The sequence below is a fragment of the Camelus ferus genome, chromosome 21, assembly GCF_009834535.1.
Source record: "Camelus ferus isolate YT-003-E chromosome 21, BCGSAC_Cfer_1.0, whole genome shotgun sequence".
Taxonomy (NCBI): domain Eukaryota; kingdom Metazoa; phylum Chordata; class Mammalia; order Artiodactyla; family Camelidae; genus Camelus; species Camelus ferus.
In genome coordinates, this window is record NC_045716.1 from 762,624 (window position 1) to 788,641 (window position 26,018).

The following is a 26,018-nucleotide window of genomic DNA, read 5'->3' on the forward strand; positions in this document are numbered from 1 at the left end:
CACCACTGTTCCAACTAAGGAAATATTGTTATTATTAGTAGGTAATCTCAGTGCACTCCCCAAACTGTTAGATACCTTAAGAAATAACTTCTAAGAATATTTTCTACAACAAAGGAAGTAAAACCAATAATATCCAGTTCAAAGAGTTTCATCTTAATTATTTCATCATATACAAGACTATATGAGCTGTCCTGAGGATAAAGTAGGAACCACGTCAAGTTCTGAAGCTCCTGGTCCACAACAGTAAGGATGCTCTTCATCAGGAGTTTGAAACCTATAGAAGGACCCAGATCTTCCAGCAGCCAGTGAAGGTGATACTGCCCAGCCATCTTTGTATGTTTAATGCAATGCTGTTGGAATAACTGTTGAATATTTCAAAACTGAATGGAAGGATGTACAGATGGATGGGTGGGTGAGTGACTCTAGAAGAATATTTTAATCTGGGATTAATTGCAGCTAACGTCATGATTCCTCCAAATGTCACACTTCTTTCCACCTTATGCAATGGTCTTGTGGGCCAGTATCTTGGGTCAAAATCAAATACAGCATAATAAAGGATGGGCCAACTTTTCTGAATAACATCCAAGGAGGCCATTACTTAGGAATTCCTCATTAAGATACTGAGTTTTAACAAGTTTATACTGTATAGCACAGGGAAATATATACAAGATCTTGTGATAGCTCATGGTGGAAAAGAATGTGAAAATGAATATATGTATATTCATGTATGACTGAAAAATTGTGCTCTACACCAGAAATTGACACAACATTGTAAACTGACTATAACTCAAAAAAAAGATATCCAGTTTGATAGTTTTATATTCACGTGTAATAGAATTACCAAATTCTTTTGTCCTGCCTTTCTTCCCCACTCCCTCAATGAAAGGAAAACATGATTCCAGCAAAAATGAAACAGAAGAATTATAATTTATTCATTAACTATTTATTAGTATTATTAGTATTAGTATAAGGTCCTGAATGAAAGAGACAGGGTCTCATCCTTGTGGACCTTACATGCTGAGTTATAAACACATTTTTAAAAGTGCAAACTCATTAGTAACCAAAGAAATGCAAGTTGAAACAAAAAGGTACAGAGTAGTAACAACTAAACATTGTAAAGCTCCCCACGTGGTAAAGGGTCAAGAGAAATGGACACTCTCATATTTTGGTAGTAGGAAGATGAATTGGTGAAAGATACAGTAATTTGGCATACGTATTAAAAAAAATCTTTTGTCTCAGTAAGCTTACCCCTAGGGACTTATCGTAAGAGAATGAATGACTGGAGATACAAAGTATTATAAAAAAATGCTCATTAAAGTATCAGTTAAATTATGGTATATTCAAATGGTATACTCACAATGTGTATAGGGCAGGTCCATTTTTTAATACTTAAATAAATTTTATAATTTACAGGGGTTTTATACTTAAAGACAAGTTGTGAGAATAGTAAGGAGTTCCCATAAACCCTGCATCCGGTCTCCTCTGTAATTAACCTCTTACACTAGGACGGTACACTTGTCACAATGAATGATCGAGCTCTGTTACGATATTCACACTTCCCTAGTTTTGACTCGGTGTCCTCCTCCTGTTCCAGGATCACATTCAGGACACTACACTACATGTAGTTGTCACGTCGCCTTAGGCTCCTCTTGGCTGGGACAGTTTCTCAGATTTTCTTTGGTTATGATGCCCTTGACGGTTTTGAGGAGTACTGGCCAGGTATTTCATAGAATGTCCCTCAATCGGGGTTCATCTCATGTTTTTCTCATGACTATACTGAGGTTACGGGTTTTGGGGAGGAAGACCACAGAGGTCTGAGCCATTCTCATCACGTCATAGCAAGGGACACGCAATCAACATAAACTTAACGCTGTCCGTGTTAATTTTGGCAGTGCTCAGGTAGTGTCTGTCAAGTTTCTCCCCTTATCTCCATAATGTACTCTCTCTAAGGAAGTCACTAAATAATTATTCAATCACTTATTTATATCAGTGTGGACTCATGGATATTTATTTTTATAATCTGTATAAAGTAAATGCATTGTGTACTATTCCACATTTATAGCACAACCTAATGCTTCCTAATTTGGGCACTACAAAATGCTCCAGGATTGTTATGTATTTCCCAGCCCTATAATCAGCCATTTGTCCAAAAAATCCCTGGCTCCTTTTTTTTGGAGAATGGTGCTAAAAATAAGATCTGGGTGTCGGGGATGCTTGTTGCTACTGGGGTGTCATGGCTTTTAGGTCCTCTTAGCTGAGAGAGCAAGAAACTTTGTGTGTGTGTGTGTGTGCGCGTGTGATTACACACACATCTACACCTGCACATATAAACACAGGTTATCAACACATGTATACACATATATGTATACAAATATATACTTGCCCATATGTGTGTGTGTATGTTTACAAATATGGATACACACATCCATCAATATTTCTGCATGTACCCATCTGTATCTACATTTGACTAAGCATTAATTCACACTAATGTCCCCAGCTCTAGTCTACTGCTGCAGGATGCTTCTAGCCACCTCCCCATGTGTGTCTGTAGCCTCTTACTCCGACAGTAAGGAACCTGGCTCCACCATCCAGGAGCCACTAATTCATTAATTACAGTGTTTTCAGAATTGTGAAATCTTAGCTCCGTTGCAAAACAAGTGCATAGTGCTTCTGTAAAGTTTCTTCTTACTTTCAGTCCTACAATCTCCATTCATTTCCAAAGTTACTTAGGTCAGCACATTTCTTCCCCCATCGTCTTCAGCGAGGTTATTTCATATATTTGTAATACTCTTAGATCCTTTTGTCAGCCTACATTCTATCCTGCGATCCCCTGATCTCAATGTTTTTTTTTTAATTTGCAAACATTAAAGTTCACTCTTTATTATAAAGTTCTGTGACTTTTGACAAATGCATAGTATCATGTATCTACCACTATAATATCATACAGAATAGTTTCACCACTCTAAAAATTTCTGTTTCACCTACTCAGCCCTCTTCCTCCCACAGACCCATGGAAACCACAAACCTGTTTACCATCTCTATGGTTTTGGCTTTTTGAGAAAGTCATATACGTAGAATCGTATCATATGTAACGTACTGTTTTGACTATATTCTTTCCCTGAGAAATGTGCACTTAAGACTCACTCGTGTGCTTCCATGGCTTGGTAGCTCATTTCTCTTTCTCACTGACTCATATCCCATCGTGTGGATGTACCACAGTTTGTTCATTCACCCACTGCAGGACACCTTGATTGCTTCCAACTTTCGGTGATTATGAACAAAGCCAGTATCAGCATCCATGTGAAGGGTTTTGTGGGGTCACACTCTTTCAAATCTAGAAGCATGATTGCTGGACATATGGTAAGACAATGTACAGCTTTATAAGAAGTTCAGGTCCATTTTTGTCCAGAAAAAGCTTGTATTTCTAACTGCTTGGGCATAAAAACAAACAGTTGTGATGGGATTTATGACTGTTTATTTTTGTATTCATTTTTGCATTTTCCCCAGAATGTTCTGAAGTCATTCGAGCAAGCAGCACATTTATAATCAGGGAAAAGTTAATTTAGGATAATTAACAGGAGTAAAGCAAAGCCAACGGCTGGCTCCGTGTTGTTTCCGTTCCACGAGCCCCGCAGCCCCCGGCCAGCAGGGGGCTCTGACGCGCGCTCCCCCAGCGCGCGCGGAGGCACCGCAGGTCGCGGGGAGCACTTCCCTACAATGAGATGGTCTGTTCCCGCCCCACAGCTGGTGCTCCCTGACACTGCCTTCAGCCACTGTGTGTCTCCGACGCAGGAGAATAACGGAACCCTGGCCAGACACCCGGAGTCCCGTCAGGATCCCTGCGCTCCCCTGCTACCAAGGACCTCTTCTGCCTTGCTTTGAAGCCAACCGTGACCTCATTTTCCAGTTCCAGTCACCGGATTCCTGTCTTGGAGGCGCTGAGGGTCTAAGCTGAGGGTCTAAGTGCCCTCAACTGTACTAACCCATAAAGTATATTTTTAGAAAAAGGTTTGCCTCCAATTAAGCAAGCCCTCAAATGATCTAGTTACGAGCAGAAGTTTGTCAGTAAATGGAAATCTGCAGTATAACCTCACACTCTGACATGAACAACAACAAAATAACAGAAAAATGAAGCCAGCTCATTAAGTTCAGGAAAATACATTTGTCATTACCAATGGTTTTAATTTTCAAAGTAGGAGGACAGCTGGCATCTATTGTCATCCGGAGTAAATAAACTAGATCTACTGTGAACACGAAGCAGGCAGTTACAGTGGCACCTTCGTGTATCTATTATGATGTGACAAGCCAGACCGTACATCCTCTTCCTTCCAAAGAAGAAGTATGAATTTTTTATGCCTGGTTGTTTATTTCCAGCTTCTCTGAATGATAGGAATAGAATCCTTTGTCAGAATTACCAAGAATCTTTCAGAAACAACCCATGAGGCTGGTGGGTCCTGTGTCTCTGTTAATACTGGGTATTATTTACTGCACCAAAGAGTCCAGGAGAAGAGACACTTTGCAAAGCCCGGACTCTTGGAGACATTATGGTTTCTTTCGATACTCTTACCTTCTGGGCATAAATTATTAATGTCGGGTAAAGCTACCCCTACTACTGGCTACTGAGTTGGCCAACTGATGAGTGCAACTTACATGCTTCGGTTTTATTTTTAGCATCACATGGGAGATAAGAGACTTCCATGAACAACTTGCAGAAAAGGCACCACTGTGCTGTATTGTTCTAGGCACTCTAATGGGTGGTGGGCCCTCCGTGGCCTTCTCCCTTGTCACTCATCTCCCTCCAAATCCACTGGGTAAAAAAAATGCCCGTGCTAAAACAGCGGCACAAATAAATCCAATATCCAAAATGACTGGGCAGACCAAACAGAATCAAGGTTTGAAGAGGACTTTTTTCCCTTTTCCACTTGAATTACTACGGCCTGGCTCTTGGAGAAGAGGCCCCTAAATTGAAACCTAAGGTATTGTTCGTGTTGGCTACACTGGGAAGGTTTCAGAGGACAAACCAGAAGCTATGCTCTTCTGGGCAGGAGAGGGTTAGGAGGAACTAGGTTCGACAACTTTTAGCCAGCACCTTGCATCCAAGGAAGGCGTACTTCAAAGCAATCACGTTTTGTGACAATGCTGGGAAACGGAGAGTCATTCGTGGGCTGCCCGTGCGGTGGGAGCGGCGCCTTCCCCGGGAACTACGCTCAGCACCCCAGCATCAAGCATCAAGCCGCTGTAGCTCTGAACTGCGCCTGTGCTTTATCTCGGTTTATTTTGTGCTTCCATAAACAAGGTGTGTCCTAAAGTGACTGCTTCTCTTCTTGACACCATTTCAGTCTACAGAAGGTTTTATCGGAACACTGCTTTTGGATATCGGGGGGAATCGGCGTACACTTTAATATTGCCCTTTCTTCCTGGGAGAAAGAAGTGTGCTATGATAGTGTAAGCCTTTCTTCAAGGGGAATAGGTATTAACTCTTAACTTGGAACCAGAAGAATGCTGTTCCTTAACTTTGTTTCCACCATGAAATAGCAACTAACCTCAGAAATGAATCCAGGTGTCCTTTGAACTAGTGGCAACAATCACTATAATTTGTATTGGACTTTATGTTTACAAAGCACTTTGTGGGCATTCTTTCATTCTCATAACATTCTGTTCCTGAATCAGGAACTTAGTTTCTGCTCAACACTTGAAACTTAGAAGGTTGATCTGACAAATCCCTCATTCTTAGTGAATCAGACTCTACCCCTGCTCTGCTCTAAACTCCCACAGTGCCAGGACCTGAATGTGCCTGGCTCAAGTAACACAGAAATGCTAGTTGGACAACAGATGTCTTTCAAGATTGATGAAGAGATAGCATTCTGCCCTCCTATGCCTTTTATGCCTCAACAAACAAAATACAAGAGAATGGTGACACCCAAATGAAAGCTCATGTGAGCTACTCCCTTCAGAAACTAAAAGGTTCAGGTAGATGGGGTCCGGGGTCCCGAAGCTGTTCCTCTAATTACCTGGAAGAACCTGAGGCTGATGTCAACGTCACACACATGAGAGAACAGGAAACGGGAATGAAACCACTGAGTTAGAAGCAGAGAATGTGGGGGAACAGTCTTGTGCTAAAGTGATGTTTACGAACTGCTCTAGGAAGAGGTTCTCCTGTCTAATCTGATACTCTCAGGACGACTCCCCAACTGCACTTTGGCTTGGGAACCCTCAATCTTCCAGAACTTCCACAAACTAGGAAGTAACTCCTTCAAGTCCAAATCCTACCCCCCCGCCGCCCTGCCCCCCACAACCCATTTCAGCCCCAGCCTGGGCTCAAATCCAACCTGCACCTTGGAGGAGGGAGGGGAGGCGAAAAGAGGTGCTGTATATGGCTTGACCCTTTGTCTGTAACATCAGCTTACTCTTGTTGGTTTATTTCCCCTTATTCTCAAGAGTGCTAGGAATGGTTAAATGACTTGGGAAATTGGGACATTCTGAAATCATGGTCTTTTGCCTTATTTAGTCTCTGAAAATAATGATTTGACCTTCCATTTGAGATGAGCGCTCAGAGATAAAGTCATTCCTAAGGGCACCAAGAATAACCTTTCTACAGAAAAGTCAGTTTTGCTATTATGTTGGCTGCTCTGTAGAGTCATAGGATAAGCAAACAGTTGTTAAAAAGAAGAGTTTAAACTGACTCTTAGAGGCTGCCTAATTATGAGACCATCTAGATGGGAGTTAATGTATCTTCTTACAGTGAACGATGTTGAGTCAAAGTTTACAACGTTCATTCCCACACCTTTCAGTCCTCACGGGCATTCTCTAGAGATGAGAGTGGCATGGTGACTGTGGTCCCGAGCACTTAGCTCCCCTCCTGACCTGCAGGCACCGAGCTCGGCTGCGGACGACTCTCTGGTTTGTTCCAGGCTGTCAGTCACTGCAGCGCTCTGGAGAACACTGGCCCTCTCCAGGCACTGCTTCACCCACAGCCCATCTGGCAGGTCAGGGCCATGCCCCAGTTTTCACCAGCTGAATGCCACTGCCCCAAACAGAACGCTGGGAGGTTTCTGGAGCATTTCCTCTTATCGAACACACCTCCTATCTCTAAACCTTCAATTTTTTTGCAACTGGATATCCTGATGTTTGTTGGAAATGTAATGCCCTGGAGATACATATGGAAGCTCTCACAAAGCCCACAGGCAGGAAGAGGGTGTAGCCACACCTAACCTTGATTCCATTCTCCTGTTCCATTTAACCCCTTTAGAACGCTCTGTGTTTCATTTTGTCATTTGATTGTATTCAAAGACTGGTGACTTAGATAAGCATGTTTCAACTCAGTCTTCAACTCTCTGGATAAGACTGAAATCAAAAGCTCACCCAACCATGATTTGTGTCATCCGATAGAAGAGAATCTTCTCATTTATACAAAGATTTCCAGAAACAACGACTCAAAAACCATTGTAATACATGTAAGTCGAGGAAATACACACCAAACCCCAAAATAAATCCAAAAGAAACCCAACATCAAATGATCAATTAATTCCTAAGGGAGGATGGCTTAAGAATGGCAAATGTCAATCAAGGAGAATGTGATCATGTTTTAGCATCTAGCAGGAGGAGGGAGCATTTCAGAACTAAATCTGGAATGTCTTTTATTTGTCAAGATACTTTGGAGAGGGAAGCAGACTGAATACTGCCATGTCTGGAGCAATTTGCCTTTAAATTATTTACATGTAAAACTATTAACCTAAATAAAATGAAGCTGTGTGATCCTTGAGCTTCCTTGAGGTTGCCTTCTGTTAATCAGATACCTGAGAATGGTGTAAAACTGAGGACATTAAAGGTAATGAAAAAAAGACATAACCCTCCTTCATTCCAGATCCCCAAGTAACCAAGAAGTAAAAGCCAGAGTTTTGTTACTATTTTCCACTTCTTTAAAAATCATGTTTAAATCACACAAATAATACACTTGTATTTTCTTTAAAAATTAAAAATATTGAGTTTAAGGATAAAAATCCCCTTTCATCACCACACCCAATTCTTTCTCATCCTTCCCACCCAACCCAACTCCACTATTGACAACAGCCCAACAATGGCATTTTCTATGCCAGAAACTGTGCTAAGAGTTTACAGGAATGTCTTATTTAATTTTCACAACTTCCGGCTAAAGTGGGTTCAATTATTGTCCCTATTTTGCAGAGGAGGAAACCCAGCCGTGGCATGCTTACACCCCTCATTAACTCAGGTGTCCAGTGCTGCTAGTCTGAGACACATCTCTCCAGGTTTTTCTATGGGTCCCTACACACAGAAAATGTAGTGTGTTGCTGTTTCGTTTTATTAAAAAAAACTTAAATGGTATCATACGATACACACCCAACCTACAATTTGCATTTCTCTGTGACGATTCATAAATTCTAACTCATTCCTTTTAACTGCTGTCTAGTGTACTACAGCTGGACCATCTTTCTATTGGCAAGCATGAAGGTTATTTTAAATTTTCCACTGAAAGAGACGATGCTGTAGTGAGTCTTGTGCAAGTTTCCTCACGCACACAGGCAGCTGGTTGGGTGGATACCAAGATAGGGAAGCCTTAGAGCATGGGTGTGCCTGTTTAGATTTTAATAGATACTGCTAAATTGTCCTCCGAGAGGTTTCCCACTAGTCTGTGTGTACACCGTTTCCTACGACCATGCCAAAATCTGATATTATCTATTTTCAAATTTTTGCCAACCTAAAGAATCATGTTTTAATATGCATTTCCCTGATTACAATAAAAGTTGCATTGAGCAACACCATCTGGACAGGTAATTAAATGATAAAGCGAGTTAAAATAGGGCAACATAAAATATGTGTGTGTGTGTGTGTGTATATATATATATATAAATAAAGTATATTACTTTATTTTAAAATACATAGATGTGTATTTCCCCTCCAATCTTTGAACACAAGGACAAAGCTTCTCAATTAATGAATCACTGACTAGGGTTCCACATACACTTTCTGCATTAACCACACCCTTATAATGCACATCTGAGACTCCCTGGTTTGGCTGCTTACGTGAAGTGAGGATGTAAAGACCTTGTGAAATAATCTGAGTGCAGAATTTAATTGAATTTAACCTCAAGGTTTCAGTAATGTGCCTTCATCAAGACTTTCCAAAGCATTTAATCTAATTTTCACTATAACAGCTCTCTTTCCACACTTGTGTTTCATTGGTTTACATATTACTTAACTAAAATTACATAATTACAATGACATTCAACCAGTATAAACAGGTTTGGAAAACATCATACGGGCTCTTGGAAAACATGCATCTAACTGAGAGAGCAAAATCGCAGAGGTGTTCTAGAGAGCGGTCCGCCAGCCCCTGGGGAGCACAGCCCCGGCTGCAGCCAGCACCGCTCAGAGAGGACCTGTGGGAGTCTTTTAAGGCGGCAAGTTGGGTAAAAGAACAGCCATTGTACCAGTGATGCGGAACATCTTTTTATATGTTTATTGCCCGGTATCCTCCACTGTGAACCATCTGTTCATTTCAACTACCTATTTTTCTAATGGATTATCTTTTTCTTAATTATTTACAAGTGTTCTTTACAAATCCCAGAGACTAATCCTTTGTCTTTCATGTCATAAATATTTTTCTCTCAGGCTGTTGCCTATTAACTATTCTTTTGCAGTTATTCTGTTTTACAGAAGTCCTTAATTTTGATCTACTGCAATAAACTATTTTTCTGTCTTCAGAGCTTTTGCTATGTCATAAGAAAGCCTCCCTTTGCTAAGACTCTAAACATATTCTCCTATGTTTTCTCCTAATACTTCAATAATTTTATTATCCTAGATTCTAGAGGAGGAACTTGAAGTTCAGAAGATTCATGTATTTGACCAAAATGATAAAGCTAGAAATAAGCTAGGATCCACATCGGTATATATTTACCTGTCATCTCCAAAGCCAACGCTGCTACTTTATACCGCCTTTCTGAAGAAGGAGTTAAAGTCTGAGAAACTAAGTGAAATATATGGGTGTCCAACAGTGATGAAAATTGGATGAATGCACATCTTTGTGCTCAGAGCACATAAATTGTTGACATATAAATAAGTCATCACCAGCCACAGAAAACCAGCGTGATCTCCTCTATCCATAGAACCTGTGGTCCAAGGGCCCAAGTGACTAGAGATCGAAATATAATTGAGCAACTACTAGGTACAAACCAACCTAGAGGTCCAGCTACTCTTACTCATACATTCACTCATCCATTCAAGCAAACAAAAATATACTGAACTCCCAGCACGTCCCAGGCAATGCTCCTGTGCTCCACACACTCACGCATGTGGACTTTGCTAGACTCCTGTGCATGAATGTTCTGTAAATTCCTAAAGCTTTGCTTGCTCAAAACCAGCCTCTGCATTTGCAGTGTACCTTGAGTTGTGGTCATTTAGGTTGCATGCCTTCTATCTGCTGCCAGGAAGTGAGCTCCCTAGGGTGAGACTGGTCTGATGCGCCTCTGTGTCCTCTAAAGCACAGAGCCTAAGGCCCTGGTGATGCAGGTGTTCTGTCAATGCGCTTACTACACTGTCCTGGGAGCGATGGCTTCACTTTCTCTCTTGTGGACCACACCTGATCTCGTAGGGGTGGGCAAGAACAAGTAATGAATAATGAGTGAATGAACACCTTATATTTTCGTCAAACACAATCTTCCTAGTGGTTTTACCATTTCACTGAGGTCACTATTTATTTTCACCACCACTGGTCATGTTTCCAGGGGGTCACAGTCTTGTGATTACCATGATCTCCTGATTCCTCTGTCTTCCATGAATATGTACAAAAAGCTGTCAAATCTTGTTGCTTCTGCTGCAACCATGCCTAAACCCTTTCCCTTCTCCCCCTCCACTACCTTGGTTTGGGTTCACTGTCTCTTGCAAAAACTATTATAAATGATCTCCCCCCCCACCAACCCATGTACACCTGCTGATGCCACACAAACTTTCCTGAATCATAATCTCATTCTGCCAGTCCCTTGATTAAAATCTTCAAAGGCTCCCATCAATCCGCTGAACTGATTTCAGACCCCTCAGCTGGACATTAAGGCTCCATGTATGTATGACCCCACCTATGTTTTGATTCTAACTTCCCACTGCTACCCTACTGACCCCTTCTCCTCCTCCCTCCCACTCTGCAATCAAACAGGCCCATGTGCTTTTTATTGACTATATCTAGCTTTTCCTACCCCTGTTACTTCCGCCTGGGGTGGTACCCTCAGTCTGTCCTTTGAGGCCCATTGTAAACACAAACTCTTTCATGAAGTAGGTCCTGATGGTGCAACTGACAAGATATCTGCTGCCTTTGGTATCAGCAGCTCTCTGTGTTGCCTTCTTGGAATCAAGCTTGTCTTATGCATCTAATCCTGTTTTACTTATAGTCACTTGGTACTTACCTTGTTTACTGCAATACAAGCGCCTTGAGGTGTCTCAGTGGTTTTGTTATTTTTGTATTTTTCTGCAGAATCTGGTACAGAGCCTTGTACACAGAGGCACTCAGTAAGACACTGGTTGACCTGAACAGTTCCCTCGACTTTACTGTAAACTCCTTGAGGACAGTGACTTTAAGTACCCTGTGTCTCTCAATACAAGCTAAGAGCCTTGTGCACAACAAGTGCTCAAAACTTAAGTAATTTCATAGTTCCACAGCAAGAGTTTTCAAAACACATGTAACACTGGCATTAACCTGAAGTATTCACTTAAACATCTCTCACCAATTAACGTTGGTGAAATGAAAAGAAACACTGACTCTGACATTCTCCCTTCTTTTCATCTTACATGGTAATGCCTAACTGGGTGCTGGTCAGGCACCAGGCACTGCTCTCAGAGTTCTGCAACAATCGTCTCATGTGACCCTCACAACAGCACGAGGAAGCACTGTCTTGTCCCCCAGTGGGGGGGGCGGGAGGTTTGGAGAAGTGAAGTTCAATCCCATAAGGAGTAAGTAGCAGAGCGGAGATTTGAACCCAGGCAATTTCAGCCTCTCGAGCCCACGTGGTCACCATCAGGCCCTGTGCCTTGATTATGTCTGCCAACACCTTAATTTCAACAGTTTGAGCAAATAAAAACTTTTTAAAAATACTCCAACCTACATCTTAAAATCATTCTTTGAAACACAAAAACCTCTTGACTCAGATTATTTTAAAATAAATTGTTAAGTCTATTTCATCCACCTTCTAATGTAAGATTCAAATTTAGGAGGCCATTTGTTTCCTCCAACAACATGCATGGTCAATCCTTGACTGTGCATCCCCTCAAAACAGCAGTGACAAAGACAGCATGCTTCCAGATGACTGAAAACCCATGTACCTTGGGAAAGCAGTCTAGCAGTCTCAGAACCAAAAACAACCATTTAGTCCCCACTCCCCATGTAAGTCCTCATACCCTTGGAAACTCCTCTTGGTGGCCTGGACTCTGATTAGAATAAAGGGGTGTGGGGTTGACACAGAGAATCCACAGGTAAAAAAGGCCAGAAACCCCCCCCCCCTTTTTGAAGCTCCATTCGGTCTGCATGGGAGAGCATGTGCACCACTCCCGGCCACAGGGCTGAAAAATACGCCAGCACCGAGAAGTTGATAGATTATGAAACTGGAAGAGAAGGAAACAAGTCGCACTGGCCCTCAGTATGGGCACCATTGAGAGAAAACTCACAAGCTGTAAGATAAAAGCTGTCGATTTCCTTGGGATTTCAGAGACACAAGCATGTGAAGTTGAGAGGGGCAGGGGCAGGGACATCCAAAAAAGGGCCATCGGCCGACTGGTCATCAGTGTCCCTCCAGCCTCCAGTGGAAATGTTATTATTAAGATGAGCTTTGTAACTCAGACTGAAATTATATCAAGTGAGGACAAACTCTGATTTTCAGTAAAATAAGGTAGAAAAATGACTACTGACGTTTCAACTACTCAGGCCTTCTATTTATCTATTCAAAGTAAAAAAAAAAAAAAATTCACATAAAAAGCCTGATGATATCAACACCAGTATTCAGTCATAGCTGCCTTGTTCTGGATTTAAGCGTTGATGTTAACACATACCATAGGCAGGATGAGGTTCTGTGGCTTAAGGGGTACCTTAAAATCCAAATCCCATGTATGAGGCAAGATTTTACGATACAGTACTTTTGCTCCTTTAAAATGGTCTAAAATATTCTGTTGCTGGCATTTCAGTAGTTGGAGCTGCAGATCTTATTATGTTCAGAAGAGAACAGAGGAAAAAGAATAAGCCCATGATGCTCACTAGCTGAACACGGAAAACGACAGTCTTCCATCTTCCTGAGCCCTGGCTAGCATTCTGCCAACTCCCTCTGCTGCAGCAGAAATCGTAAAAGCAAAAACAAAGCACACGATGGGAAGAGGAGTTTAAGGCAAACGAAAATATTTCATGAGGTTGCAAGCTTCTTAAAAATATATTCCCTCCAACACGAAAAAACAGCACATCATGAATCCCAAAATAAAACAGAAAAGCCATTTTGCTACAATATAACTGAAGGAATGCATATTCTTAACAATCTGTAATCTCTTGAGAAGTCAGCAAAAAGGCCAATTTACTAAATGCTTTTTCAGAGATGGACTATTAAAGTGGAGACGTGCACTCATTCATGTTAGAGAAGGAGGTCCCCAACTGTCTGTTTCAGATCATTGCGATCCTCACGTGAACTCAAAACCCACGATACTTTAACACTGAGTGCGAAGTGGAGCTACCTTTAAAGTACCTTGTTTTCCTTCGGAAGGCAACCTCCTTAACAGCACTACATGTTCAGAGTAATGAAACCGAGCCATTCATTCAGATCTGGGTAAGAGTTAACAGAGGCAGAGAAAAAGGTACAATAATAACGGTCCTTCCCCCATAAACCTCAGTCCTACTCCGTGCTTTTTTCCTTTCAGTTCAACCACTTTGAAACACTAATAATCTTGCTCTATGTCCCCTGAAATATTCTCCATCAAGATTAAAGAAGGGCTGAATCAGAAACAAACAGGATACAGGAGTAACCGTGTTGCTTCCAGGCAAGCTATAAACAGCGGCAGCACGTTCAGGGCTTGGGTGCCGGTGTGCAAGTTACGGCTTAAACACGCAGTGCAGACTTCATTCCGACGCTGTCACCAAAATTCATTGTTATACGAGAAATTCAGTTCTTACCAAGTTTTCTTGGTTCCTGGCTGCTATTTTCTGCTCCTCTTCTGCCCCATTTTTCATGTATTTGACCTCTTCCACGGGTTTGATCCTATACTCGTCTGAGTACCAAAAAAAGAAAAGACATTTTATAACTTTTTTTCACAACGGTGGAGAAGTGTCAGTGAGAAAACCCCAACAGCATAATTTGTTAAGAGCCTTTTTCCCTGTGGCCTTTCCACGTGGTTCATCTGAGACAATCTGGAGGAAGCTTAACCAGCCTGTTTTTACGAGGTGCTCTCCTCTGTCCACTGGGAAAGGCTCAGGATCACGGAGGCAGCTAACGAAAGCTGCTCCCCCTGGCCCGCTCGCAGCGAGCAGACGGTGGCAGAGCAAACCGGATATTCCATCTCTAAAGGTGGTCTGGAATCTATACACGGTAGGGCATATCACATAATGGTCTAAGCGGATTTTCTGCCTGTGGCGCAATGACATGCAGGACATTCACACCTTAATTTCTCTCTTTTGGGAAAGCAAAGTACTGTTTAAGACTGAAGCACTTAACTGATCAACAGACAGACATAAACAATTGGAAACTGAAATTTTCCTACTGGTCATCCCCGTATTAAATGTAGAAGAATATGCAGTTATTTTCATATGATGCACACAGGCTTTAATTTAACCTCTCTGTGAAGTCACACATGCAGAGCCACAATAGCTCATGGACCTAACTGGTAGGTCTGTCAGTCAAGGCTGGGGAGCACAGTGGGCTACGGCTGGGACCTGGACTTGGCGACAGCCAGGGAGAGCACAGCAAATTCCAGTGTCAAAATACGTCACAGGACAAACGCGGGAATTAAACTTCCCCAGCGTAGTGGTTTGGTGGTGACATTTTTACCAGATTCCTGTCAATAGGAGATGACTTGGACACACTAAGGTCAGGGGTAGGTGTGACTCTGAGTCATCCTTAGTCCAGTGTGTCAGAAAAAAATCACAGAAATTATGGGATTAGCACATGTTATCAACCAACAAGCTGTTAACTGCCTAGTATATGGCGTGGAGTGATGCCTGTAACAGGCTACCTAACAGACAGAAGCCCATCATGAAGAAGCTGTGATGTATTTTCTTACTGTCTGTGGTTAATCTGGTGTCATGGCTGTATGCATACATAATCCCCTCCCTTATTATTTTTAATACCATTTTCTACATGGTTCCAGGCTTCTTCATACTACTTCTTAACACACTGCCCCAAAAGATGTTTGTTACAGTAATATTTCTCCAAATAATTATGCTGTTCCAATGTTTCTCAAAATTCTCCTCCTTAGGAAAGTAATACATTTGCATATACTGGAATAAAGACTTCATTGTCATAGCTAAGCCAATTGTTTTTTCCAGCTGACAGTTCAAAGTGGTGATTGATTCTGCTTCCTTCTAAAGAAATTAGAAAGACTGGTATGAGGTCACAGTAATGAGCCCTTTAGGAATACCACGTCCTAAATTTATCAACAAGTTAATCAATGGATTCTGATCCACCATTACAGCATACAAGAATTCGACATTCCGATTATAACTCAATAAAAAACATCAAAAAAAAAAAATTCGACATTCCAATTTGGTATTCAGAAGAGAAAAAAATGAAAGTAAGTTAAATAAAATTGGCACATTTAATTAGAGATTACTTACTCAGAAGTTGGAAGAGCACTTGTTAATTGAAGAAAAAAAAAGACACTAATTATGCCTCCAATACAATTACATGGAGATAAAGATAAAGAAAAAAATAGTTAACTAACTTCAGTTTGTAACATGAATATTTATAAATGATGGTTCACTAGGATAATTACTAACATTTAACTGAGCTAAACTGTGATCTTTATTACTTACGGTGAGTCTCTAATTGTATCTAAATATAAATTACACACATACATATTTTTTAAAAACACAATTCTGGCGGATGCTATGATGTTTGCCCATAGGACACAAACCCTCACATGATTAAGATGAGGAAAGCACAGGATGTAAGGACCTAAGCAGAACCTTATGAAAAAGCCTTCTAAAGGCGATGGCTGTTTACCTGCGGCACAACAAAGGTCCCTCCTGGAGAGGAGCTGCCCTGGCGTTGCCCACTGTCCCCGCCCGCCCCCCAAGCCACAGCCCCCTGCAGGCACGCTCTAAGCAGACCAGTGACATTCAGTCTTCATTCTCTTTTTATCCCTCCAGGGAACGCAGCTGACTTGAAAGTGGTAGACAGGCTATTAATATTTTTCTAATATTTTTCTTCAATGAAATGGAAAAGCTTCTGGTTACATTACTTTCGAAGCAGCATTTTCGCACATGTGGACTTTTTATAACATCACCAGTTTAGAAAGGGGATAGGCTTTAGTGGGTCATTAGCAAATGCAGCTGGCTAGCCAACGCTGTCTTAGTGGAACATGCTCTGACCAGATAAAAAAGAAAGGAAAAACAAACAGCTACGCCTGCAAAGCCAGACCTATCCTTATTACTTACACAACACACGGCACAGAATCTCTCATGGTATATAGCAACAAAGCCAGCCAGACCCTCAGATACACCAGCACTTGCACAAAGCAAATACTTAGAAACGGTCTGTCAGATCTCTCAAAGGCTGGTGCCGGGAGTGAAGATGCCCATCTGGAAACAGACAACTCGTCAACCAACGTGTCACACATTTCCATGGCGATGCATCCGTCAGAAACGGCGCTCACCAACGGGCCTCCGTGCGGACAAATGGAGCATTTCGGGTTATGACAGTGACACAACCACGATGGAAATCCATTTTCCCTTTTGTTTAGGGCACAGGGGGGAGAATGCGGGACTGCAGGCTCCTTTCATGAGACCCACACTGAGGCAGTTAGCAGAGCCGCTGTTACAAGCCAGAGCACCCTGGCAGCAGAGCCATGTGCCAGCTTGATTAGGAGGAGGGAGAAGCAGACCGTCCTCCTCCCGCTTCCTCACATCTGCTCCCAGTTTTTCTTTGCTTCCTGTTGATCTTGTCAGGTGGCTTATTAAAGTGCACGTCAAGAACAGTGGGCTGATGCCCCGTTTCAAACCTGCTCCCTCTTCTCTCTGTAAACAACTGCAGGCCGTGCTAGTCAACATAGATCAGGGGAACAAGCGATGCCGCGAGGATATTCTCAGCATTCCATCCCCCAGGTTCCATCAGAGAGGGGCCGCACTGTTTCTGTGGCAGCTCGAGCTGCTGAAGACACACTGTTTTCCACCAAATCTCTGCACCTCACTTTTGACGTAAACTATATCATATACACGTACATAGAAATTAAAGTTTTTAGAGCTAGGAGGGGGTCAATTGGTTGGACTTGCTTTAGATGGTAAGGAATCATACGATTTTCTGGATCCCGCCAATTCCTCCAGGGTCAGCAACTCACGGGTCCCTCTCCCATTCTCCCACGCTCTGCAGACAGACAATCTGCCACAAGGTTACATTTATAATAAATGGAACTGACTTTCAAATGAGTCCATTAGTTGGAGATGAGCGCTGGAGTGAGTTTTAAAGTGCCAGAATTATATAAATGTTAACAATTTTCATAGAAGTACACATCAGATGGGGAAGGAGGAAGAACTGCGAGAGTTCCAAAAGTGGTTCTCTCCAAGGTAAGCAGGGACCTTATAGTTGGTTGCTCCCCAGAACGGTGAAATCTGCATTTACTTTGTCACCTCCTCACTCAGTCGTCTTCTGATCAATGGCATGTGTACGATAATAAATCCCATCTTTTCCAGGACTGGATTTCCAATTTCAAAACCTCTGTGCTAAGGTTCTCATATCAAAATAATCCAACATCTGGGCATCTTAACTGAATGCTCTGGATTGCTTTTTCACCCAGCATTTGCATGAAGATTCCCTGGTAGACTGATTTTATTATATGCCCAGGAAAACATGAGGGCTTGGGCCGGGAGGCATAAGAAGTACTTACAAAAATAAGCAAACCAATTAAAAGATTAAATTATCCTGTCTTATAGTAGAAACGCATTCCCCTTGGGTTTCTCCCATTGCTGAGCATCCTGTCTCCGCAGTTAACTAAATTCAAGCCCCCAAATCCTGGTACAACTTTAAATCCTTGCCTCGGATCTTTCTTTCTTTCTTTACTTGGGGAGATCCTTTGAAGAGCTGAGTATTCCCGGTGGCTGAGTCTCTGGAGCTAGAATGCCCAGCCATACGGCCCTGGGCACGTTACTCTTCCTCTCTGCGCCTCAGTTTCTCCATTTGTAAAGTGGGAATATTTACAGCACCTCATCTCACATGTAGGGTCATGTGAATGAATACGTAAAAACACCTGAAACAGTGCCTCGCCCGTCATAAATGCTCAGTAAGTGCTGGCTGCTGCTTTAGAAAATAGAAAAACTCTTGCTAGTTCCGGAGGGAACACTACCGCTAATGCACAAAGTCCATCAAGGTATAAAACCAGAAGAGCACACTGTAGCTATCAATAAGTAGTTCAGCTGAAAACTGCAACTCCACTAGGTTAACAAGTAAGACAAGAGGCAGTGAGAAGGGGGAGTTATCCGTGACAAGCCCTTAGTATTTTTAAACTATGTACATATATAGTACTTAAATTAAAATGCACATAATTTTAAAAGAACAACAAATGGCTTTGCTGATAGGAAGAGGAGTGGTCATTATCTGAGGGAAGCCAGGGTTACAACAAAACGATGCCCCTCTGTCTTCCTTTCCATCCTCACTCAGTTATTGCCACTGGCCCGGCTCCTCGTCTCCGCCTTTCTCGAGGGCACAAGAGTGGACAGGTCCAGCGCAGGACAGGCAGAATGCCTGTTTTAGAGCAAGAAGGGTAGAGGCTGCTCTTTTAAAAAGCCACTTTGGAAGGAAAACCCTTTTCTGGAAGGACAAGGAGGCAGGACTCTACGGTGCCACAAACCCAGGAGGGAGCGCTGGGTCGGCTGCCTCGGGAAGCGCGGCTCTGGCTTGGCAGAACTCCACCTCTCCAGCTGTTCAAACCTCCATTCGTTTACTCATTCAACAAACATTCACTCAACGTCTGCCATGTCCAAGCCCTGGTCTTTCTCCGGGGCTCATCAGACGCTGTCTGGATGGACTAGATTCCTGTTTTTAAACAAAATCTTTTTCTAAAAAAGAGAAAAGAACCCAGACAGTTGACCTTGGTTCACACATGAATAAATACATTCCCTAATCACTATTTCAGTCTTGTTTGTCTGAGGCATCTTTTTTTTTTTTTCCCCCTGATGGATTATCCAATGAAGAAAAAAGATTTCCTATGGGGGGAAAACCCAATACCATTCTTTGCATTTCTGCATACAAGGGCAATGGGTGTGAAACTGCTCCTTCAAGCCGACCTTTTGAATGTGAGGTCCTCAATGTGGAATTCTTGGCTGACCTATATTCAGGCCTTTAAGCTAAAATTTATATTATTCTCCCATCTGGGATTTCTTTCCCAGCCTCTCAGTTGGCTCAAAGACTATTGGAGCCCAAGTCTCACTATTTTTATGAAATCTTTTTCAATATCTTTGGTCTACCAGTATCTCTTCTGCCTCCAACTATCTAAAGTTCTCACTTTTCACTTTTAAAACTTGCCAAAAACTCTCTTAGCATTATTTCCTTCACCTGTGAGGTGATTTAGACTAACTGTAAACTTCTCCAAGCTTCCGATGGAGTTGAACTTAGATTTTTGGACCCTGATACGGAACACTGTTGCGCCATCCTTGAGCTCAAAGACGGCTGCGCTATAGAAGGTGGGTTCACACGTTGGCTGAAGACACATTAAGCAGAATTCCCAAAACAGGGCAACTAGTTAGAGTTCCTTGAACCACAGGCACGTTGTCTCTGCTTTACGTGAGTGCATGCTCTATACACTAAGTAACCAGAAGACTAATTACAATAGTATCGTATGACCGGGACTGCTGAGGAGAGTGCGTAATGTAAACTGTTAGCTGCAGCTTGGTTCAACACTGAGCAAAAGCCCCTTTACCACAGAGAATCACTGGCTTCCTAAGTCCAGCCGCTTCGAACGTCAAGAGCGTCTTCAGTACTTGTGCCAGAAGCGGCGACCTCACTGGGGTGTCTCTTTCCACCACAGCCTCCTTCCCTCACTTAATTGTTTCCTGCCCGACCCCCGACCCCCAGTGCCTCCAGAGTCAGGAGCCTTCCTTGGTTAAGAAATGCAGGGACGGCACAGAGTAAACAGACTTCCAAGTGTACTCATTGTTAGAAAACATTCTGAACTTGGTGTTCCATTCACGACTCTCAGCCACGTGGACCTGGGAATCTGGAAAAGCCAAAGATGCGCCTGGGAATTAGTCACAGGTGTTTTCTAACAGTGACTGCACTTGGAAGCCAAAACCAAGCCAAACCAGCAAACCCCAGTAGTTGAAAGGTTTGCACTTCAAAGGGCATCTCTGCATAGAAACTACTTGAGAAGAGATGCTTGAATGTCCTGGTTACTCTGTGGAGAACCCGGTTAATGTCATGTAGCTGAACTGTTCGTAATGAGCACCAGCAACCTCAGTGCGAGGTCTTGGGAGGAGGTGGTCGTGGGACCCAGAGAGGTAGAGAAGGGGGAAAAAAAAACACTTCCTTCCCTTTTCCTCGATGTAAAGTGTGACCTGGGCCAGCACTTTAAACAGGTAGATTGTCTTTGATGTCAAAGAACATCCTCTTCTGGACCTAGCTTACATCTCCATGTAAACCTCTCCCCAGGGCTCCAATGCCTTCTGCAGCTTCCCCAGCTGGACCCCACCCCCACTCCGAGTCCCGCCCCGCAACCCCCCCTCTCCTGCAGCATTTCACTAGGGCATGTATCCAAGCCCAGTTTTCAAACTTATAACTTCTCAGCCTTTTTTTTGTCCCCCCAAAAAGATAATTCGTGTTAAATTAGTATAATCTCTAATTAGTGGACGTCTAAGGAATGCAACATAAACGGAAAGAATTTGAGCCTAGATGGGTGCTATGGCTGGGAATGGAACGAGGGGGACATAGTTTGTTTTTTTCTCTGTCTTTTTTTAAATTGAAGTACAGTTAGTTACAATGTGTCAGCTTCTGGTGCACAGCACACTGTCCCAGCCATGGACACACACACACGTATTTGTTTTCATATTCTTTTTCATTAAAGGTTTTTATAAGATATTGAATACAGTTCCCTGTGCTGTACAGAAGAAACTTAGTTTTTTTAGATCTATTTTTATATATAGTGGCTAACATTTGCAAATCTCAAACTCGCCAAATTTTATCCCTTCCCACCTTCTTTCCCTTGGTAACCATAAGATTGCTTACTATGTCTGTGAGTCTGTTTCTGTTTTGTAGATGAGTTCATAGCTTCTTTATAATAGGGCAGGAAAGTCACCACTGGCAAACCAGTCTCATCTGTCCTTTATCCGTTTTGGAGCTATTGAGCTTCCGAGTCTGTGGGATGCTGCTGATGATCAAATTTGGAAAAACTTCAGCTAATATTCCCCCATCCCTCCCCTCCCCCCGCTTCACACAGCTTGTAAATAGGGAGCTGTCTGACTCCAGAGCCCACACTCTTCACTATTACATCTTTGTGCTTTGCTTCTGAGCTTGTCTCACCTCTCCCCTCATCCTAATCTCCAAAATACAGATTTTGTGGTCCTTATCTTTCCAGCAATAGGTCAGTGCCTAACATCTGTTGGACGGAACAGAATTTTGTCGCAGAGGCATTGAAGAGCAGAGAATGGGAAAGGCTTTGATGACGACAGCACTATCCAGCCCCGGTTCACTGCTAAACCTTCCTCACCCGGAAAGCATTTATTTAGCACAGACTGAGAACCTGCTCTGGGCTGGGCTCTTAGACAAGCAGCGCAGGGGGCGGGGAGGGGAGGGGAGAGGAGGGAGGAGGCTGGGAAACAGTGCCCAAGGGAAACTACTGTCCTGGGGGGAGGACTGATGTGCTGAGAACCCCTCTGCTACCTGGAGCGTGTTCCTCAGCACAGTTAGACCAACCCTGTTCCATCTTCGGCCACAGTTCACCAGGACGGACTAAATATGGAAAACCTTATGCACAAAGCACAGACTCAGCAGAAGGACCTCATAGACCAGTATCAGTTCTCTGAGCCAGGCAGTCCCTTAATGATACTTACTACATCCCCACTCGTAGGAAGTGATTCCGCCCTTTCCAATGTAATAGGTGTTATTAAGCAATTTCCAGGGTGATTACGAACTGCCCATTCTAAATGTTTCAAACATTTCTAAAAGAAGGCTTTGGCGCATTTAATGCAAAATGCTCTCGGTTCTTCCCAGAGTGTGTCTCAAATCAACTTAATAAAGGAAAACTAATTTCAAAATAAGATTGTTGGATACATTAAGTTCTCATGGTCTAAAAATACTAGCTCTTAAAAATAACACGCATGGAAATGATGTTTTCAGACGTTATATTTGTGAAGGTTAGACATGGAGGTGTCCGGCCACAGGGTTTCTACAAGAGGAATTGTGAGGACTGTACCCACCTCCTTCATGACATCTCATAACCGAAAACTGTGGGGGGAGGGTACAGCTCAGCGACAGAGCACGTGCTTAGCGTGCACGAGGTCCTGGGTTCAATCCCCAGTACCTCCATTAAAAATAAATAAACCTAATTACCTCCCCTAAAAAAATAAATAAATAAACAAACTGCAATTAAAAAAAAAAACCTGTGAATGTCATCAAGAAAGCAATTATCTTATGCCTGTTGTATCCTTATTCACTAGTGAAACCTAGTGGGCGAAATATTTGAAAGCCAGAGAAAAAAGGCCTTGCGGTGCTGTTGGCTCCATTCAGTCTTGCGTTGGCCGTGTGACACCCATGTTAGCACACCCTGACCAAGCAAGGGTGTTATCCTTTTTAAAAATATGCAATGAAATGAAGGGTGAAAATGGTACCCAATTTTTATTTTCAATTTGATTTACCAGTGATACTGGATAGTTTCTCCACATGTTGATCGATCATTCATGTGTATTTCCTTCTTTGTGACACGTCTCTTCACGCCTTTTGCCCTCCTTATCTTATTGGAGTTGTAGCATTTTTTTTTAAAATTGACTGCTACTCTCTGGGCCCTAGTTCAGAAGAGATTCTTTGACATCAAAGACAAACCACTTGTTTAAAGAACTGGCCCAGGTCAAGCTTCACACAGAGGAAAAGAGAAGGAAGTGCTCTCTTTCTCCTTCTCTACCTCCCTGGATCACAGACGGACAAAATTCTGTTCAATCCAACAGATGTTAGATTTAAAAAATTTTTAAATAAGCTCTCTGTAAACTATAACAATTTACGGACACACTTCGGGCCTAAAGAGGTCTGGGCAAAAACACCTCTGGATTTTAGTTCAGACGTGAGGAAGGAGAAGGTACTACCTGCTTTCTGTCTGAGTCAAGTGCCGGGCTACCTCCTCTGTCTCTTCTGTGTTTTTTCTTTCTTAACGTCAACAGTATTTATTGAGCACCTACTACATGCGAGAATGCAGTACTGTCCCATGGTTATGTCTAGGGGAAGGATGCACACCTGTTGTCAAGGGGCTCACAGCCAGTGGGGGAGGATTTAAGAAGTGAGCAAACAGAGCGCAGAGTGTTTACAGCCATGAGGCGCACAGGTGTGGGGCGACCGAAAGGCCAGGAAGGAGGGGCCCTCTAAGCGAGGCTGGGGAGAGTCTTGGAGGAGGTGGCATTTCAGTGGAGCCCTAGGGAACACCAGTGTGTGGGGGGAAGGTCAGGTTTGGGCAAGTCAGTGAGTTCAAAGGTCAGAGAGAGCACGGCAAACAGGCGCAACTGCAAGGTAGTTAATCCGGCCACCATGCAGGGTTCCAGGGGCCCGGAGAGACGTCAGGGGGAGCGGCTGACAGGGCCAGCGCAGGATGGCCTGGGGTGCAAATGCCACCACCGAGTCAGGCTCCGTTCTGAGGGAGACATGGACGCCCCCTCCCTGCCCCCCAGCGCCCAGACTGAAGCCACCATTACAGGCCAAGCTTCTGTCCTCTGGACTGTCCTCAGTTATCTCTGGAGACACCCCCAACTATTAATCCAAGGCTTTCTGCCTCTCCCTGAAAGACGGCACAGCCAAGGTGGAACTTACATCTGGAGGTGGACCAGTCAGCTGAGGAAGGCGAGGAAGACCGACACATGGAGAAGCCTGGCCAAGAGCCAGAGAGGGCGGCCACAGAGGGCCCCACGGGGGTGGAGTCTTCGCCCGGAGTCGGCCAGCTGGGGCGCTGCTGGGGCTGCACCTTAGGATGCACGTGCGCCAGAACCTGACTCCTGCCTCCCCAACAGGGGAGCCTTCAGCTGGGGGCGGGCAGGGGTCACAGCACGCAGAGGAGGGAGTGGCCGAGGTGCGGTGTGTCATCTGTTCTAGGGGCAAAGGGGTGCCCCTGGACCTGACCCCAGCTCCCGCCCCTCTGGCGGGACAGCAGTGAATCATAGCGGACTGGGGCACTGGCTTCAAAGGGCCTTTCTCCTGTGGACTTGACTCTGTGGCTTCCCAGCTGAGCGCCGCGGAGGCGGGGGACAGGCCTCGGAGTGAGCGGAGCACGCTGAGCTGTGGCCTCTCAGCACTCTTAGGGCCCCGTCCGCGTCCTCGAGGAGGACAGGCTGAGCCGCAAGGATGAGACGGTGGTGAAGCTTCCCTCACGACGGCGCCTTAAATAATTAAGACTGGACCTGCAGGCTCCGTTCCTGAGTCAGTCACCGCAGAGGCTGGACGCGCGTCCCCTTCGCTCACTTGGGCTCATTGTTCAGTGACCGGGGAACTACCAGCCACTCATTAAGGGCCCTGGAGCATTCATCTCCTGACAAGTTCCATGCAGTCAGGTCCAAATCCAGCCTGGATTCCTTTAGGAATGCACATGCAAACCCAGGCTTTCATATGGAGAAGGGGGTTAATTTTTATATCCTAGAGTAATAATTCCCAGCCAAGGAAGAGACTGAGTGGGGAGCCGCTCCCAGAGAGGGGGGCACGCAGGGTGGTTCTGACAGCGACTTATCCAGTTTCTCAAGAGCCCTGCTCTGCCTGTGCTGTGCTGGTCTCCACCCGCCACAGGAAAACGGGGGGGCCAGCTAAGCTGTCTCTGTTCTTGGTGAGGTTCCTGTTAACCTTGATAACCATTCAAGGGAAATGTCTGCCCAGTCATCTGTCCTCTCCCCTGCTCTGATTTAATCCTCAAGGCAGCCAGCCCCACGAGGCTGGCATTAGAACCCACGTTCTGCAGGTGCAGAGATCAGCCCTTGATCGGCTGGTCAGGTGGCATGGCAGGTTCTAACACAGGTTGGTCTGAATCCAGGGCCAGGCTCCTAACCACTCAGTCTGTTCTTTTTTTTTTTTTCTAAATTGCAAAACACAGGAAATAATTATTTTGGGAAATGATACAGGCAAGAAGTATGAATGGATTCAGACACATCTGCAAATCGCAGTGATATAAACAAAAGTTACCAGATCACCTAACGCTCAAGGGTAACTGCCAGGGAAGCTGACCAGACCCTCCCTTGTCAGGACTCGGGAGTGTCCGTCAGCGGAAGGTGACGTCCCTGTGCCCCTTAAGTTAGGGATTAACATCCCAGCAAAAGGAAGGGGCCATGAGGCTGTTCATTACTATTTTGACCACCACTGCATCTCATGGAAGAAAGCTGAAGCTCTTCTCTAATACACAGTAAAGTCAATACTGCAACGTCTTTACAAAAACTTGTTATTCTGAAATGTAACTTCATTTGGGGGCCTCTGTTAAACACTGTAACTTTGATCTATGATCTTACCATTGAGACCAAGCAATAAAACAAAGGTCCCTTCCGTCACTGGAGTGAGGAGCAGGAGGAGGAGACTTACCACTGACACAGCGCTTTAAATGTCCCGGCTCCAGCTGGGAAAACTTGTTTTTCCACAGCCCGTTTGACTCACAGTGGCTCTGTGAGA

At 43.8% G+C, this 26,018-nt stretch overlaps 1 protein-coding gene across 3 annotated transcripts in view; it reads right to left on the reverse strand.

Moving 5' to 3' along the window:
• The window catches only part of C21H1orf21 (chromosome 21 C1orf21 homolog), a 206,712-nt gene that overhangs the window by 79,843 nt on the left and 100,851 nt on the right, over nucleotides 1-26,018 (reverse strand). For all 3 annotated transcript variants that reach the window (XM_032463542.1, XM_032463544.1, XM_032463543.1), the window contains exon 3: nucleotides 14,153-14,247. In XM_032463542.1, the coding sequence (XP_032319433.1) occupies nucleotides 14,153-14,247 (95 nt within the window). The remainder of the gene's footprint in view (nucleotides 1-14,152; nucleotides 14,248-26,018) is intronic.